General features: G+C 42.0%; 1 protein-coding gene across 1 annotated transcript in view; it reads left to right on the forward strand.

The window, feature by feature from the left end:
- CHMP4B (charged multivesicular body protein 4B) overlaps positions 1 to 4,548 on the forward strand; it is a 31,973-nt gene extending 27,425 nt beyond the window's left edge. The window contains exon 5 of the mRNA XM_073606355.1: positions 2,061 to 4,548. Coding sequence (XP_073462456.1) covers positions 2,061 to 2,125 — 65 coding nt within the window. The 3' untranslated portion in view covers positions 2,126 to 4,548. The remainder of the gene's footprint in view (positions 1 to 2,060) is intronic.
- Positions 4,549 to 18,025: the final 13,477 nt, after the last annotated feature.

Here is an 18,025-nt window from a genome sequence, read left to right on the forward strand (position 1 = left end):
TCCTTTTTAATGTGATGACTTTGACAGGTTAGGTTGTGGACGTTAGGTCCATTGACCATAGAACTTCAAGAGCACCTGGCTTTAGGGGTTTTCCTTAGGTCTCATTCACATGTGTGGCAGACTTTACTGCCCTCTAAATATCAATCCGCAGTGGATTGCTTTTCAAACCATAGTTGACGGACAGTTTTTAGAAGTTCAAGAGGTTATACTTCTTCCTCCTACACACATGTTTTTCGATGCCCAGTAGAGCTGCACGATTCTAGCTTAAATGAGAATCACAATTTTTTTGCTTAGAATAAAGATCACGATTTTTGCAGTGTAATATCTTTCACATTATTCATAAAAATTGGGTTACCTTTGCTGTTTTTAGTTTTTTTTTTTTTTTGTTTTTTTTTAATTCATTAAAGTGTATTCCCCCCCTCCAAAAAATTGCGTTTGATATATGTATATGTTATTTACAAAAGGCAAATCCACTTTGCACTACAAGTGCACATGGAAGCCCAGTCACTGTAAATCTGAGGGGTAGATCTGAAATGAGGGGAAGCTCTGCTGATTTTATCATCCAGTCATGTACAAGCTAAAATGCTGTTTATTTTCCTTGCATGTCCCCCTCAGATCTACAGTGACTGCACTTGTAGTGCAAAGTGGATTTGCCTTTCGTAAATAACCCCCAATGTTTCTCTTTATCTTGCATGAGGATGTTGTGGAAACTTGGCAGGCTGCCTGTTGTTTATTTATTTTTATTTTTTTTTATGTATTGTTGATGTGAATGATTTGGTTTCTGGGCAAGTGATTTCTACACCCCAGAGGATCTCCACAGTCTCCTCGGCTTGTAGTGTAATGTAAGAAGGGTTGAAACTTAAGGGCCACACCACTGCTCAAAGGGCCAGATAGAACTTTATTTCGTTAAAGGTCAGGGGTACAAATCAAGAAATAGCCAACGTGTTTCAGGGGGTCTACGTTCCCCCTTCATCAGGGCTAGAGAGAACATAAGAAGATTATCATGTCAATCTGACATCAATGCAATGCCCCCACCACGGGGTCATAATTAAAACCAAACAGTCAATAGTAATGAGTGTCATAATATTTACATAACAAAGAGAATATGAGTGCTGAAAGAAGAAAAGAAATTATAATAACACCACTAATAATTATCATCACTATTATTAAAATGATACATTGTGAATGGGATGTGAACCTAATAAAATAAGAAGGGGGGGGGGGGGACTTTTGAAACTGGTATGTATGTAAATTGATTTTTCATTTCTTTTATTTAATTTTTTTTTTTTTTTTTCATTTTACGACTTATACGATTGTATAATGTATGGTTTAATTTATACACATACGAGTTTCAAGAATTTTTTTTTTTTTCCTTTGATTTAACATCCCATCCACAATGTATCATTTAATAATAGTTATGATTATTATTAGTGTTATGACGTTTTAAATTTTTTATCAGCACTCATATTTGTATTTTTGTTTAGCACTCTTGTTCTTTTTATTTTATTTCTTTAATGTAATTATTGACTGTTTGGTTTTAATTATGACCCCGTGGAGAGGACATTGCATTGATGTAATCTTCTTATGTTCTTTCTAGCCCTGATAGAGGGGGGAACGTAGCCCCCCCCCACAAAACGTGCTGGCTATTTCTTGATCTGTACCCCTGACATTTAATGGAATTAAGTTGCATCTGGACCACTTGGCAGTGGCATGTCGCTTACATTTCTACCCTTCTTACATTACACTACACTAAAGCTGAATACACACTATACAACTTTTGTTGTTGGATTTCCTTTAGATTTACCTTCAACTATGTAGTGCAAGGACCTGACTGATTGCATACAAATTGAAAGTGTTTGGCTTTGCCCTCATATTAGATGGTTTTGGTAAATCTAAAGCAAAGAGTCTGAAGAAAATAGTTTGGTGTGTAATCAGCTTTACACTTGTATGACTGATGTTTGTGGGGGGGCGGGGCGGTTTGCAAGACTGGACAGTAAAGTCTTTATTAAAGTACTTGCATCAAATAACACATTTTGGATTTTTTTTTTTTTTTTTTCTAGCCAAGAAGAAGCAAGAGGAGGATGATGATGACATGCGAGAACTGGAGAACTGGGCTGCTGTGTAGATGTCACATGTACATAGACTGAACACCTGTCTGCGTTGGGTGTACACATACCAGGGAAGAAAGGGGGAGGGGATACAGAAAAGGACGCCATGTCTCTCTTTCTCCCCCCCTTTCTCTTTCTAACGCCTAAAGCCTGGAATGCGCATTCGGATAAACAAACTGAACAGAGCCGGTGCTTAAGTTCAGCCTGATTATGAAATGACAACTAGTTTTCTTTTCAGTACAAAGCCCCCGCATCTGGCTAATCCAAGTCAGACTGCCCATCATTGAGGACTCCCGGATCACGGCGTCTTATAGCTGCTTTGGCCTCAAATGCCTACACTCTATAAATATTGGACTCCGTTCCTTCCCTGCATTGGTATACATTGATTCTCCTGTCAAACAGATGCCTTCTATCTCTGTAATATGCCAGCTTTCAGTACAGTGTAGCCATCTATTATGTGAGGATCCCACAAATGTCACATATATTGGTTTGTTAGTCCTGAACTGCTCTCTGTAGTGGCACAACTAGCTCAGTTCTCATAAAGTGCAGTTAAATTATGGCACTCTGCTTTTAATGTTACTCTGCTGTATCCAAACTATAGAATGCAACAATTCATCTGAACTGCAGTGATATCCGTGTATAATATGTAGTCAGTATGTCATGTGGCTATATTTATACAGATTCTGAAATCTACATACAGATCTTACACGTTACATCTTGTGTGCTCACCTATGTATTCCTCTTTCAGTATATAAAATATAGATGTACATATTCCAGTTGGAGCGTGTACTATATGGCACAGGCCTCTAAGTGGGTTATTTCCTCACAGGCTACGCAGGAGGACAAAACCAACAGCTGTATTAGTCACTGGGTCCATCAAAAGTCTATGGCAGCCAATAAGGTTCTTCTGTCCTTTTCTCACCTGCACTATTTAAATGGCATTGGAATCTGATTGGTTGTTCCATTTACTGCTTGCACCGCATATTTATTTTTAGCAGTAGCCTCTGGGTTCTTTATCATTTACTTCTGTGAATAAGCTAGCTTATTTTTGGTCATCTCAACAGGTTTTGAGGCCTATTTATGAAAGCAAAATAGAGCTGTTGACTGTAGCAAACAGTCCTTTTTTTTTAAATTGGAAATTTGGTTGCTGTGGGTAATAGCACCATTTTTGCCTCCATTTTCATAGATAAAACTTTTTGTGCAATTTCAAAGTAGATGTGGTCATCAATTGCCTTTTAATTCCCCTCCTGTCAGGGACTCTCAATTGCTTTTATGTAGGGAAGAGGTGGCTTCAGTCCCACCTACCACAGCAGCAACCGTTCTTTAAATCAGACTAGATACTACCAGTAGTTCAGGGGCTGTGAAGCTGAGTTTTTTTTCAACTTCACTGTCTTTGATTTGTCTCTTCTTGAACTTGTATCTGGCAGGAGTCGGATGGGCTACTGCTTTGTTCACACCCCAGAGCATGAAGAACTCCAATTTCCTATAATATGCAGTTCCTGTTTTATGTTTTTTTCTCTTCACACTACACTCAGTGTGTTCTCCAGCCAACCAGCATCCGTCTTCTTTTTTTTTTTTCTGGTGCAGGTTAGATAAAACAAGCGTCTGGTTGGTTGTCACGAGAACACACACTTGAAATCGAGGCCTGTCGCCAGACTGCAGCACAGACGCTGATCAAAGTCGTATCTTGAACCTTCATACCGTGTTTACAAGCATTTGGGAGCCTTTACCAATCACTGCACTCTACCTTGTGCTTGGCGCTGCCATGGAGAAACCTTAACTGAGGTCCTATTTATCAGTGTACCTCAGACTGTTGCCACCTATAGCAACCTTATTCTTCCATTTATGCTTCATAATGGTTTTGGAAAATCTGATTGGTTCCTAGGGACAAGCAGACTGTCCTGGTGGAGCATGAAGGGAAGAATCTGATTGCGGTGGGGCGTTTTGAGACCGTTCTGACTACACACACACACACACACTGATAAATGAGGCTCTTTATAGTTTGTTGGCAGTGAAGTGGTAAATTAGTATAATAATAATAAAGCTTCACTTCCTTCAGGTTGGTGATGTTACTGTTTAGTTTGAAATAATGTGTTTTGTTTTTCAAATTTTATGTCTACAGTCAGTAATAGTTTGCACTTTCTAATAAAAAGTCTCTATATTCCTATTATTTTTATGGAACCGTTGCCCCTCTTTTTTGCTTAGCCAAGAAACCCTTTTAACGGTTGATGCCATAGGATGTACAGGCCTTGTCTGAAAGCTCTGCGTGTAACTTCTAGACTATAGACATACAATACAGTGAATGGCTGCACAACTCTTAGCTATGTTCATGGAGTGAATGTATTTTGCAGTCCTGTATGTCCTGTTTATATAACATTTCCAATTAATTTGAAACCACGTTCGCTCTCACCTATGAAATAAAGTATATTTCGAAATGTGATTTTCTTTTTGTAATGTCCTTGTTAGGCTGTGAAAAAAAAAAAAAAAAATAACCGCTTTAGAGACAGTTGAAATACATGGTTATGTCAATGGTGCAAGAATGAAGCCGCCAGCGGTGGGCCGTCTCCTTGCGGCTAGGAAGCCGCCAGCGGTGGGCCGTCTCCTTGCGGCTAGGAAGCCGCCAGCGGTGGGCCGTCTCCTTGCGGCTAGGAAGCCGCCAGCGGTGGGCCGTCTCCTTGCGGCTAGGAAGCCGCCAGCGGTGGGCCGTCTCCTTGCGGCTAGGAAGCCGCCAGCGGTGGGCCGTCTCCTTGCGGCTAGGAAGCCGCCAGCGGTGGGCCGTCTCCTTGCGGCTAGGAAGCCGCCAGCGGTGGGCCGTCTCCTTGCGGCTAGGAAGCCGCCAGCGGTGGGCCGTCTCCTTGCGGCTAGGAAGCCGCCAGCGGTGGGCCGTCTCCTTGCGGCTAGGAAGCCGCCAGCGGTGGGCCGTCTCCATGCGGCTAGGAAGCCGCCAGCGGTGGGCCGTCTCCATGCGGCTAGGAAGCCGCCAGCGGTGGGCCGTCTCCATGCGGCTAGGAAGCCGCCAGCGGTGGGCCGTCTCCATGCGGCTAGGAAGCAGCCTGCATTGACCATGTGGTCCCCAGACTTATAGGAAGAAGGCAGCAGCAACCAGTCTCTGGACTCCTAGGAAGCAGGCAACAGTGACCAGTCATTCTGGCAAGAAACAAGTTCCTACTAGAATACACAAGGCCAACTGTGGAGCACGATTGTGGAATACAGGAAGATATAAGAATTGTAACAAACTTGAATCTATGTAGGGTGAGCCCTGTTTTGATAATTCTTTAAAGCTGAAATCCAGTTGTCCTGCAAACTTAGATTTGGATGTGAACCCTCCCCAGGTCTATGGGAATGTAACCTAATAATACATGCATGATAAGGTAAGTCATACTCTGTTATATCCCCCTAGAGTAAATGAACATTAACATTCTTTGTACAAAATCTACTTTATATTTTCTAATATGATATAATGTGGGGCCACACCTAAACTATCAAATCAATTTGTATCCAAACAGGGAGGCCCTTGCATGATATACTTGGTAGATCTAAATAAAATTGTGCAGTTACTTTTGTGTGCTTTAGACTATTAGTATATACAGTGGGTATAGAAAAGAATAAAGAATCCCCCCCCCCCTTTAACATCACATTTTGTTGCTTTACAAGCTGAAATTGAGTGTTTGTTTTATCCAGCTGTATTTACTCAGTGCAACTTGTAACATCCAAGTGAAAGATTATAACACTAACATGTTGAAAAAAGGCCCATCCCCTCCAAAAAATGACTTGTAAACTCAATCGGGTGCAGCTAATCACAGCTGTGGTTATTCTGATTAGCTTGGCATGAAAAGAGTTTTACTGGAGCATTTCAGTTGGTGGTAGTAGCAATTAACTTTGGGTGGCAAGGCCCTGTCAAAAGATCTCCAGGAGAAAGTTGTGAACAGGCCCGAGTCAGGAGATGGGTACAAAAAAAAAAAGTCAAAGGCTTTATCAATGCCTAGAAGCACAGTGAAGTCCATTAAGAGGTGGAAGGTATTTAATACAACACAGAGCCTCCCTGGATCAGGACGTCACTCCAAACTGGATGAAAGAGCCAGGAGGAAACTGGTCAGAGAGGCTACCAAGAGGCCTACAGCAACTTTGGAGCAGTTGCCGGAATTTATGACAAAGAGTGGTCATTGTGTGCAAGTGACAACAATTTTACAAATTCTCCACAATTGTGGCTTGTATGGGAGGGTTGCAAGAAAAAAAAAACTACTCAAAGGCCACATGCAGTCACGACTGAGCTTTGCCAAAAACGCATGTTGAAGATTCTGTGGCCACACGGAAAAAGGTGTTATGGTCACGAGACTATAATTTGAATTATTTGGCCTTATCACCAAACGATGTCTGGTGGAAATCCAATACAGCTAACCATCGAAATAACACCACTCCTACAGTAAAGCATGGAGGTGTTTCTCTGCAGCAGGGGCTGGAGCACTTGTCAGGATAGAAGGAAAAATGGATGGGGCAAAGTACAGTACATCTGGAAAGTATTCACAGCACTTCACTTTTTCCACATTTTGTTATGTTACAGCCTTATTCCAAAATTGATTAAATTCATTATTTTGCTCAAAATTCTATAAACCATACCCCATAATGACAACGTGAAAGAAGTTTGTTTGAAATATTTGCAAACTTATTAAAAATAAAAAAACAAACAAAATCCCATGTACAAGTAAGTATTCACAGCCTTTCCTCAATACTTTGTTGATGCACCTTTGGTGCAAATTACAGCCTCAAGTCTTTTTGAGTATGATGCTATAAGCTTGGCACACCTATTTTTGGGCAGTTTCTCCCATTCTTCTTTGCAGGACCGCTCAAGCTCCATCAGGTTGTATGGGGAGCGTCTGTGCATTGCCATTTTCTGATCTATCCAGAGATGTTCAATCGGGTTCAAGTCTGGGCTCTGGCTGGGCCACTGAAGGACATTCACAGCGTTGTCCTGTAGCCACTCCTTTGTTATTTTGGCTGTGTGGTTAGGGTCGTTGTCTTGTTGGAAGATGAACCTTCATCCCAGTCTGAGGGCCAGAGCGCTCCGGAGCAGGTTTTCATCAAGGATGCCTCTGTACATTGCTGCATTCATCTTTCCCTCGCTCCTGACTAGTCTCCCAGTTCCTGCCACTGAAAAACATCCCCACAGCATGATGCTGCCACCATCATGCTTCACTTTAGGGATGGTATTGGCCAGGTGATGAGCGGTGCCTGGTTTCCTCCAGACATGACGCTTGCTATTCAGGCCAAGGAGTTCGATCTTTGTTTCATCAGACCAGAGAATTTTGTTTCTCATGGCCTGAGAGTCCTTTCAGCAGCTTCCAAGTGGGCTGTCATGTGCCTTTTTACTGAGGAGTGGCTTCTGTCTGGCCACTCTACCATACAGGCCTGATTGGTGGAGTGCTGCAGAGATGGTTATTCTTCTAGAAGGTTCTCTTCTCTCCACAGAGAAACGCTGAAGCTCTTTTAGAGTGACCATCTGGTTCTTGGTCACCTTCCTGACTAAGGCCCTTATCCCCCGATCGCTCAGTTTGGCCCGGCGGCACACTCTAGGGAGAGTCCTGGTGGTTCCAAACTTCATCCATTTATGGATGATGGAGGCCATTGTGCTCATTTTGACCTGCAGACATTTTTCTGTACCCTTCCCCAGATCTGTGCCTCGATACAATCCTGTCTCGGAGGTCTACAGACAATTCCTTGGACTTCATGGCTTGGTTTGTACTCTGACATGCGCTGTTAACTGTGGGACCTTATATAGACAGGTGTATGCCTTTCCAAATCATGTCCAATCAACTGAATTTACCACAGGTTGACTCCAATCAAGTTGTAGAATCATCCTAAGGATGATCAGTGGAAACAGGCTGAACCTGAGCTCAAATTTGTCATGGCAAATGCTGTGAATACTTATGATTTTTGTTTTTCATTTTCTATTTTTAATACATTTTCAAAGATTTCAAACTTCTTTCACGTTCTCATTATGGGGCATGGTTTGTAGAATTTTGTGGGAAAAAAAAGGAATTTAATCCATTTTGGAATAAGGTTGTAACATAACAAAATGTGGAAAAAGTGAAGCGCTGTGAATACTTTCTGGATGTACTGTACCATCAAATTCTTGAGGAAAAACTGCTGCCCTCTGCAGTTGAAAGTTGTCAATGGGAAGGTTTACCTTCCACCATGACAATGCCCCAAAGTACACAGCAAAAATGACCACACAGTGATTAAAAAGAGAAAAAGGTGAATGTCCTTGCATGCCCTAGTCAGAGTCCAGACTTAAACTCCATTGAAAATCTGTGGAATGATGTGAAGACTGCAGTGAACAAACGGTCCCCGTTAAATTTAACTGAACTTGAGCAGGTCTGCAAAGAAGAGTGGGCAAATATTGCAAAGTTGTTAGAGACATATCCCAACAGACTAAAGGCTGTAATTAAAGAAAAAGCTAGTCCAACAAAATACTGACATAAAGGGGGGGGGGGGGGGGGGTGATCCTTCTTTCCAACTCAGTGTTTTCTGTTCTTTGAATTTGTTTCTGACAGGTTGGTGTTATAACTTTCAGTTGGATGTTATAAGTTGAGATAAGAGTAAATACAGCTGGATAAAGCAAAAACCGTGTCTGTCTTCATTTCTGGCTGCAAAGCACCAAAATGTGATTTTAAAGGGGAGTGATTCTTTTCTATACCCCACTGTAGGTGGGCTTATGAAAGCTTCACATGAAACCGGATGGTGGAACATTTTTTTAAGATAACAGTAGTTCAGCTTTAACCGGTTCAATACCGGGCAATTTCACCCCCTTCCTACCCAGGCCAATTTTTAGTTTTCAGCGCTGTCGCACTTTAAACGTCAATTGCGCGGTCATGCGACGTTATACCCAAAAGAAACTGACGTCCTTTTTTTCACCACAAATAGAGCTTTTTTTTGGTGGTATTTGATCGCCTCTGCGGTTTTTATTTTTTGCGCTATAAACAAAAGAAGAGCGACAATTTTGAAAAAAACACAATATTTTTTACTTTTTGCTATAATAAATATCCCAATTTTTAAAAAAAAAAAACACATTTTTTCCTCAGTTTTGGCCGATACGTATTCTTCTACATATTTTTGGTAAAAAAAAATCGCAATAACCGTATATTGATTGGTTTGCGCAAAAGTTATAGCGTCTACAAAATACAGGATAGATTTATGGCATTTTTAAAAAAATATATATTTTTTAATTTTTTTTAGCGGCGATCGCGATTTTTTTTTTGGTGACTGCGACATTACGGCGGACACATCGGACACTTTTGACACATTTTTTGGGACCAATCACATTTATACAGCGATCAATGCTATAAAATTGCATTGATTACTGTGTAAATGTGACAGGCAGTGAAGGGGTTAACCACTAGGGGGTGGGGAGGGGTTAATATGTTTCCTAGGGAATTATTCTAACTGAAGGGGGAGGGGACGCACTAGGGGAGGAGACCGATCTGTGTTCCTCCGTTCTGGGAACACAGATCGCTCTCCTCAGAGCTGACAGGCTGTGGATCTGTGTGTTTACACACACAGATCCACATGCCGGCCCGGTTAATGGGCAATCGCGGGTGCCCGGCGGACATCGCGGCCGCCGGGCACACGCACCTGGACCCGAGGAACGCGGCGTGCCCCCTAGACGGCCGGTAATCCCAGGACGTCATATGACGTCCACCCAGGATGGGAGATCCCATCTGTGGACGTCATATGACTATGGGCGGGTAGGGAAGTGGTTAAAGTAGGAGTCCGGCGACCGATCTTCTTTTTTTTTTTTTTTTCGTCATTGAGACACTTTGCTAACCCCAAAATAATACTCACAGTTTTTGGTGTAATATTTCCACCTCTGTCTGTTTTCGTACTGAAGAATAACTTAAAAAAATGTGATGCTGGCTGTTTCCATCTTGCTTGTGGGCATGTGAAGCCCACAAGCATTGATTTCCTGGATGCGGTGAATGCTCTTCATTCACAGCTTGTTCTCAAGCATGATCATTGTTCCCGCACTGAATCTTGGGAAGCCTGACACTAAGCTCCCAGGAGACAGTGCGGCGCCGGGGAAAGGCAATAAACACACCTACTCCCATGGGAGGAGAGACAGGAAGTGCCACAATAAAGTACAATATAAAGGTAATTACAGCGATAAAAAGTTGGAAAAGAAATGGGGCACTTCTGTCAGGAAATGTCCTCCAGTGAACTGTACTAGATTATTGCCACATCAGCTTCAACATCAAGGTTAAGGGGAGGAGGAAAGACGGGGGGTGCACTTTGGGTAGAGGAAGCAACTCTGGAGGAAACTAAAGTAAAAAACAAGGCGCTTCTAAGTGCAGTATTAACCACTTGCTTTCTGGGCATTTAAACCCCCTTCCTGCCCAGACCAATTTTCAGCTTTCAGCGCTCTCACTCCTTCAATGACAATTGTGCGGTCATGCAACACTGTACCCAAATTACATTTTTATAATTTTTTTTCCCCCACAAGTAGAGCTTTTGTTGGTGGTATTTAATCACTGCTGGGTTTTTTTTTTTTTTGCTAAAAAAATGAAAAAAGACCAAAAATTTTGAAAAAAAAAAAAAAGAGTTTTATAGTTTGTTATAAAATTTTGCAAACGGGTGATTTTTCTCCTTCATTGGTGTGTGCTGATGAGGCTGCAATGATGTGCACTGATAAGTCGACACTGATAGGTAGCACTGGTGGGCACTGATGAGGCGGCACTGGTATGCACTGGCAGGTGGCACTGGTGGGCACAGATACTTGGGCGATGTCTCACTCTCCTCGGGACCGCTGTCCCTTTGACAAAAGTCAGTGATCGGCGCGAGCAGAGAAAAAAAAAAAAAATCAAGTTACTGATCTTTTGTTTACATCACGTGATCAGCTGTCTTTAGCTGACAGCTGATCACATGGTAAGGGGCCACCATTCGGGAAGCTGTATACGAGTATTTATTCATAAAAAGTGGTTAAAACCACTTACAATGATAGTAGATCAAATGAGCATCTCAGTCAGCGTAATAGGCATCCTCTAGAGCAGTGTTTCTCAACTCCAGTCCTCAAGGTGCCTCAACAGGTCATGTTTTCAGGATTTCCCTCAGATGAAATGGCTGTGGTAATTACTAAGCCAGTGAAACTGATCAAATCACTTGTGCAAATTAATGGAGGGCCTGCAAACATGACCTGTTGGGGCGCCTTGAGGACTGGAGTTGAGAAACACTGCTCTAGAGCAGTGATGGCGAACCTTGGCACGCCAGATGTTTTGGAACTACATTTCCCATGATGCTCAACTACACTGCAGCGTGCATGAGCATCATTGGAAATGTAGTTCCAAAACATCTGGGGTGCCAAGGTTCTCCATCACTGATCTAGAGTCCTTCGCCTCTAGGGGGAGGGAGAGCTGGCCCGCAGCTGTGACAAGAGAGGGGGAAGTAAGATAGCCGATGGACTTCTGGAACATAGAGGACGGAGCTGGTCAAGGGGGCGGTAACCGTTTTGGAGCATGAGCAATTCCCTCCTTCATCAGATCTATGCCCCTGTGTATGGAATCGGCTTTTTTGTAGAGGGAGGGGAGGAGAGGAGGGGGATGGACTAAATGGGAGGTCTAATTAGCAAGCTCCGCCTGTCTATGTGTCACAAAGCCAGCAATCAATCTGAAAGCATATATTACAAAGCTGGCAGGCTGAATACATTGCTAGATCGAATTATACCAAAAGAGGAAAGGAATTGTTTTCTATTAGCTCAGGTATCAGTGGTAGTGAAAATAAAAGCAGGTATTGAAAAAATAATAATAGAAATAATCGTATATAAAAAACCTGAGTATGAAGTGTGTCCACTGGTATAGTTACACATGAATATATCTAAGCACATGTTTAAACATTATGCACAATTAATGGAACAAGATAAATTCTACAATAAAATACATCTGGATAGATAAAGTAAATGTGTGATTATGCATTATAATGAATATGAAAGATGACCCACTCACCGACTTCACCACCGAAGCCACCACATTGGTCAACCAGGCCCTTAGGGACGATATTATTACTAAACAAGAAGCATCCTTCTTAGTTAACCGCTTCAGCCCCAGAAGATTTTACCCCCTTCCTGACCAGAGCACTTTTTGCGATTCGGCACTGCGCCGCTTTAACTGACAATTGCGCGGTCATGCGACGCTGCACCCAAACAAAATTGACGTCCTTTTTTTCCCCACAAATAGAGCTTTCTTTTGGTGGTATTTGATCATCTCTGCGGTTTTTATTTTTTGCGCTATAAACAAAAAAAGCGACAATTTTGAAAAAAACGCATTATTTTTTGCTATAATAAATATCCCCCAAAAATCTATAAAAAAACTTTTTTTCCCTCAGTTTAGGCCAATATGTATTCTTCTACATATTTTTGGTTAAAAAAAAGTAGCAATAAGCGTATATTGATTGGTTTGCGCAAAAGTTATAGCGTCTACAAAATAGGGGATAGATTTATAGCATTTTTATTATTATTACTTATTTTTTTTTACTAGTAATGATGGCGATCTGCGATTTTTATAGTGTCTGCGACATCAAGGCGGACACATCGGATAATTTTTACACATTTTTGGGACCATTGGCATTAATACAGCGATCAATGCTATAAAAATGCAGTGATTACTATAAAAATGTCACTGGCAGTGTAGGGTTTAACACTAGGGGCAATCAAGGGGTTAATTGTGTTCCCTAGTGTTCTAACTGAAGGGGGGATGGGACTGACTAGGGGAGATGACAGATCGCTGTTCATACTCTGTATGAACAGACGATCTGTCACTTCTCCCCACAGAGAACCGGGATCTCTGTGTTTACACTCAGAGATCCCGGTTCTCGCCGTGTTATGAGTGATCGCGGGAGCCTGGCGGTCATCGGGACCGCCAGGCACTCGCATCGGCTCCGGGGGCGAGCTGCGCGCGAGCCCCTAGTGGAACGGCAATTCGCGCAGCCGAGCCATGTTGCCGCAGCCAACTGCGGCAGCTGGTTGGCAAGCGGTAAAAGATTACCATCATACACTTCACTTTTACCACCTTCCTAAGGTGCACAAAAATAATACCAACCCTCCTGGCAGACCTATTGTTGCCTCTATGAACAGCATCACTAGTGGCTTTTCACAATATGTAGACTACTTTTTACAGCCATTAGTACAAAACCTACCATCATTTTATCAGAGACAGCATATACAGTGGAGACGGAAAGTATTCAGACCCCCTTAAATTTTTCACTCTTTGTTATATTGCAGCCATTTCCTAAAATCATTTAAGTTCATTTTTTTCCTCATTAATGTACACACAGCACCCCATATTGACAGAAAAACACAGAATTGTTGACATTTTTGCAGATTTATTAAAAAAGAAAAACTGAAATATCACATGGTCCTAAGTATTCAGACCCTTTGCTGTGACACTCATATATTTAACTCAGGTGCTGTCCATTTCTTCTGATCATCCTTAAGATGGTTCTACACCTTCATTTGAGTCCAGCTGTGTTTGATTATACTGATTGGACTCAAGGCCGATCCTAGGGTCACTGGCGCCTGGGTGCAGAAATATTTCTGGCGCCCCCCACGTGGGCATTGTCATCTTACCAACTCCTCCCCTTTACAAATGTTTCTATGGCAACGACTCAAAAACAGAGATGCTCCCCTAAGAAGTCTTTGTTACCCTGGGATCCTCCCATGATCTTTTAACAATAAAAAAAATACAGGAAGAGCGTACACTAATGAGACCTGGAGGGGGACTCTCTGATGCACACAGAGATGGCTTCTGTTAGAGATTCTGTTAGAAAGAGCCCCCAGACATAGTACAGGAGATGGTCAAAGACTGTAGTTATGATACAAGAGACGGTCAGAGACTGCAATCATAGAACAGGAGATGGTCAGAGACTGCAGACATACTACAGAAGATGACCAGAGACTGCAGACATAGTACAGGAGATGGTCAGAGACTGCAGACGTAGTACAGGAGACGGTCAGAGACTGGAGATATAATACAGGAGATGGTCATAGACTGCAGACATAGTACAGGAGATGATCAGAGACTGCAGACATAGTACAGGAGATGGTCAGAGACTGCAGACATAATACAGGAGATGGTCAGAGACTGCAGACATAGTACAGGAGATGGTCAGAGACTGCAGATATAATACAGGAGATGGTCAGAGACTGCAGACATAATACAGGAGATGATCAGAGACTGCAGATATAATACAGGAGATGGTCAGAGACTGCAGACATAGTACAGGAGATGGTCAGAGACTGCAGACATAGTACAGAGATGGTCAGAGACTGCAGTTCCTATGGACGTTAGTAGATAATGGCCGATCGGCCCTCTCACTTGACCCAGCGATACAGCAACAAAGGTTCCTCTGATCAGGAGTCAGCTCACTCTGAATTGCCCGTGGCGACTCTGCTGGGTAGAGCCCAGATCTGTATTCCTGCAATGACTCCATTCCTTTCTCCGCCAGGGATGGCACTAGGCAGTGTGGATTTCCCTCTGGTGGTGCAGGGCAGCGGGGTTCTCTCTCTGATGGTGTTCTCTCAGCACTGTCTTCTCCCTCTGGAGTCCTGGGTGTACTTCCCTGAAAGCTTTCCCGGGCTCCTGTCTCTCTCTCTCTCCCATTCAGCTGAGCATGCTGTGTGGGCTGCAGTTTCCGTGTTACAGTGGGGCTGCCAGTCCTCGGGACTACATGTCCCACAATCCTCTTCTATGCTCCTTTTTCAATTCTATTTCTTGATATGAAGGTGGGGGTAAGATACATAGTGGGCATAGTGGGCAGCTGTGCCCAAAAAATCAAAACGCACAGCAAAAAGCACTGCAGAAACAGATCAAAAGCATACTGCATAGGTGTGTACACCAAGCCTTATGCTGGCCACACAGATCAATTTTCAGACGAAAAATCTTTGTACATTAGCTGAATGAAAGAACGTTGTTTGAAATTTTCACTTCTGTTTTAAAACGAATGTCATTTCTGAACAAAAACCACATCCACTGTCTGAAAATTCCTTTGACCAAGAAGTTTTCTATTATTTCTAAATTTTCCCATCACTGTGGTTGAAAACGAACATCGATTTGACCCCACTAACAATAAGAAAATCGAACGAACGTTCTTAAAATTAATTTTTTTTTCTTGAAGGAAGACATTGTTTTTGTATGGCCAACATATAATATATTACAGTTCTGTTTGAAAATCTGCAAAACAATCGTTAACTTTTTTTTTTTTTTTTTTAAATAAAAAAAAAAATTTGATCTCTGAGTCTGATGATATTTTCTAGATTCAACCTCTAATAGTATATACAGTATATCTCCTCTAACAGTATATACAGTATATCTCCTCTAATAGTATATACAGTATATCTTCTCTAATAATATATATCTTCTCTAACAGTATATACAGTATATCTCCTCTAATAGTATATACAGTATATCTCCTCTAATAGTATATATCTCCTCTAATACTATATACAGTATATCTCTTCTGTCCGTTATTCTCAGAGTGGATTTAAGATTTTACTCCCTAACCATACAGTTGGTTATTTATCACTGCATAGAGATATTTAAGAATAAATTGCCTTTTTTTTAAACTTTACATATTAACCGCTTCCTGACCAGAGCACTTTTTGCGATTCGGCACTGCGTCGCTTTAACTGACAATTGCGCGGCCGTGCGACGTTACACCAAATGTTCCCACAGATAGAGCTTTCTTTTCGTGATATTTGATCACCTCTGCGGTTTTTATTTTGCGCTATAAACAAAAAAAGAACGACAATTTTGAAAAAAAGCAATATTTTTTACTTTCTGCTATAATAAATATCCCCAAAAAATATATAAAAAAATGATTTTTTTCCTTAGTTTAGCCTGATATGTATTCTACATATTTTTGGTAAAAAAATCGCAATAAGCGTATATTGATTGGTTTGCGCAAAAGTTATAGTGTCTACAAAATAGGGGATAGATTTATGGTGTTTTTTATTATTAATTTTTTTTTTTATTAGTAATGGCGGCGATCTGCGATTTTTATTGTGACTGCGACATTATGGCGGACACATCAGACACTTTTGACACTATTTTTGGGACCATTGTCATTTATACAGCGATCAGTGCTATAAAACTGCAGAATACTGTGTAAATGACACTGGCAGGAAAGGGGTTAAACACTAGGGGGCGATCAAGGGGTTAAGTGTGTCCTAGGGAGTGATTCTAACTGTGTGGGGGATGGGATACTACTCACATGACAGCGATCACTGCTCCCTATGACAGGGAGCAGTAGATCTCTGTCATGTCACTAGGCGGAACAGGGAAATGCCTTGTTTACATAGGCATCTCCCCATTCTGCCTCTCCGTGACACGATCGCGGGACATCAGCGGACATCGAGTCTGCGGGCACGGTCACGCTGTACGCGGTGGGCGCGTGCCCAATAGCCCCGCAAATTAAAGGAGGCGTACAGGTACGCCCATTTGTCCACTGCTGCCATTGTGCCGACGTATATCAGCGTGCGGCGGTCGGCAAGTGGTTAACTAAATTATACACCACACTTTTTTAAGGTTATTAGCTGATTAATTGAAACAAAAACGGCCAACTAATCGATTATGAAATTAATCGTTAGTTGTAGCCCTAGATGAAACCCATGACTGGAAACCTGCCCAATGCCTTCCCCCCTCCTAAACACAAGCACAGAAACCATCCTTCTCCTCCTCATACTGCTCCTGTATCTACTGAACCCTCACAGGGACAGCGTCTGAATATAGTGGGCCCTGAAACACCAGGAACCGCTCCTCCTACGCCTGCTGCTGTTTCTTCAGTGCCCTGTCTATAATGCCAAGTAGTGATGGGCTCGGGGTGTGTTCGGACTGAACCTGCCAGGAAGCCGTTGCTGCACACCGCCAATCCTAGGCAGTGAGGCATTTTCTAGACCAGCAGCTGCACATACACGCGCTGCCTATGATTGGTGGTGTGCAGTGGCGGGTTCAATCCGAACATGCCCGAGCCCATTCCTAATGCCAAGTAGTGTCTACTCCAGCAGGAACGCCACAGCAATAGTGGCACTGATGCCTGCATTGTCAATGCTCCAGTTGGAATCGAGTTTTCAGCCTACGCCCCACTGTAGCTGATAGAGGAAAAATAAATAGATATTAAAAGAGATAGAAGTGGCGCTGCCCTCTATAATGCTTGTTGAATAATATAATCTTTAGCCTAAGTACAAGTGTCTGTGGCATATAGGACCTTCATCACTAAATGCCGTAAACAGGTCCCAAGATAGAAAATCTTTATAATGTAAACAGAACAGAAAAATTATATTCGAGTGAGATAAATACGATAATACTGTGATGCAGGTGAGAAGTGTATATGATATTACATGTGTCGTTGTGCACAACGACACATGTAATATCATATACACTTCTCACCTGCATCACAGTATTATCGTATTTATCTCACTCGAATATAATTTTTCTGTTCTGTTTACATTATAAAGATTTTCTATCTTGGGACCTGTTTACGGCATTTAGTGATGAAGGTCCTATATGCCACAGACACTTGTACTTAGGCTAAAGATTATATTATTCAACAAGCATTATAGAGGGCAGCGCCACTTCTATCTCTTTTAATATCTATTTATTTCTGTAATTAGACCCTTAGTGGTACTAATTTGAGATAGGCAGCAGCCCACTGACTGTCCTAAGTGCGGATTTTTGCATATATATAGATAGAGGAAAAATGCCCAAAGGGCCGGATACCCCTCACATTTTTGTAAATATTTTATTCTATCTTTTCATGTGACAACACTGAAGAAATGACACTTTGTTACAATGTAAAGTAGTGAGTGTACAGCTTGTATAACAGTGTAAATTTGCTGCCCCCTCAAAATAACTCAACACACAGCCATTAATGTCTAAACC

Source organism: Aquarana catesbeiana, linkage group LG12 (assembly GCF_042186555.1).
Source record: "Aquarana catesbeiana isolate 2022-GZ linkage group LG12, ASM4218655v1, whole genome shotgun sequence".
NCBI lineage: Eukaryota > Metazoa > Chordata > Amphibia > Anura > Ranidae > Aquarana > Aquarana catesbeiana.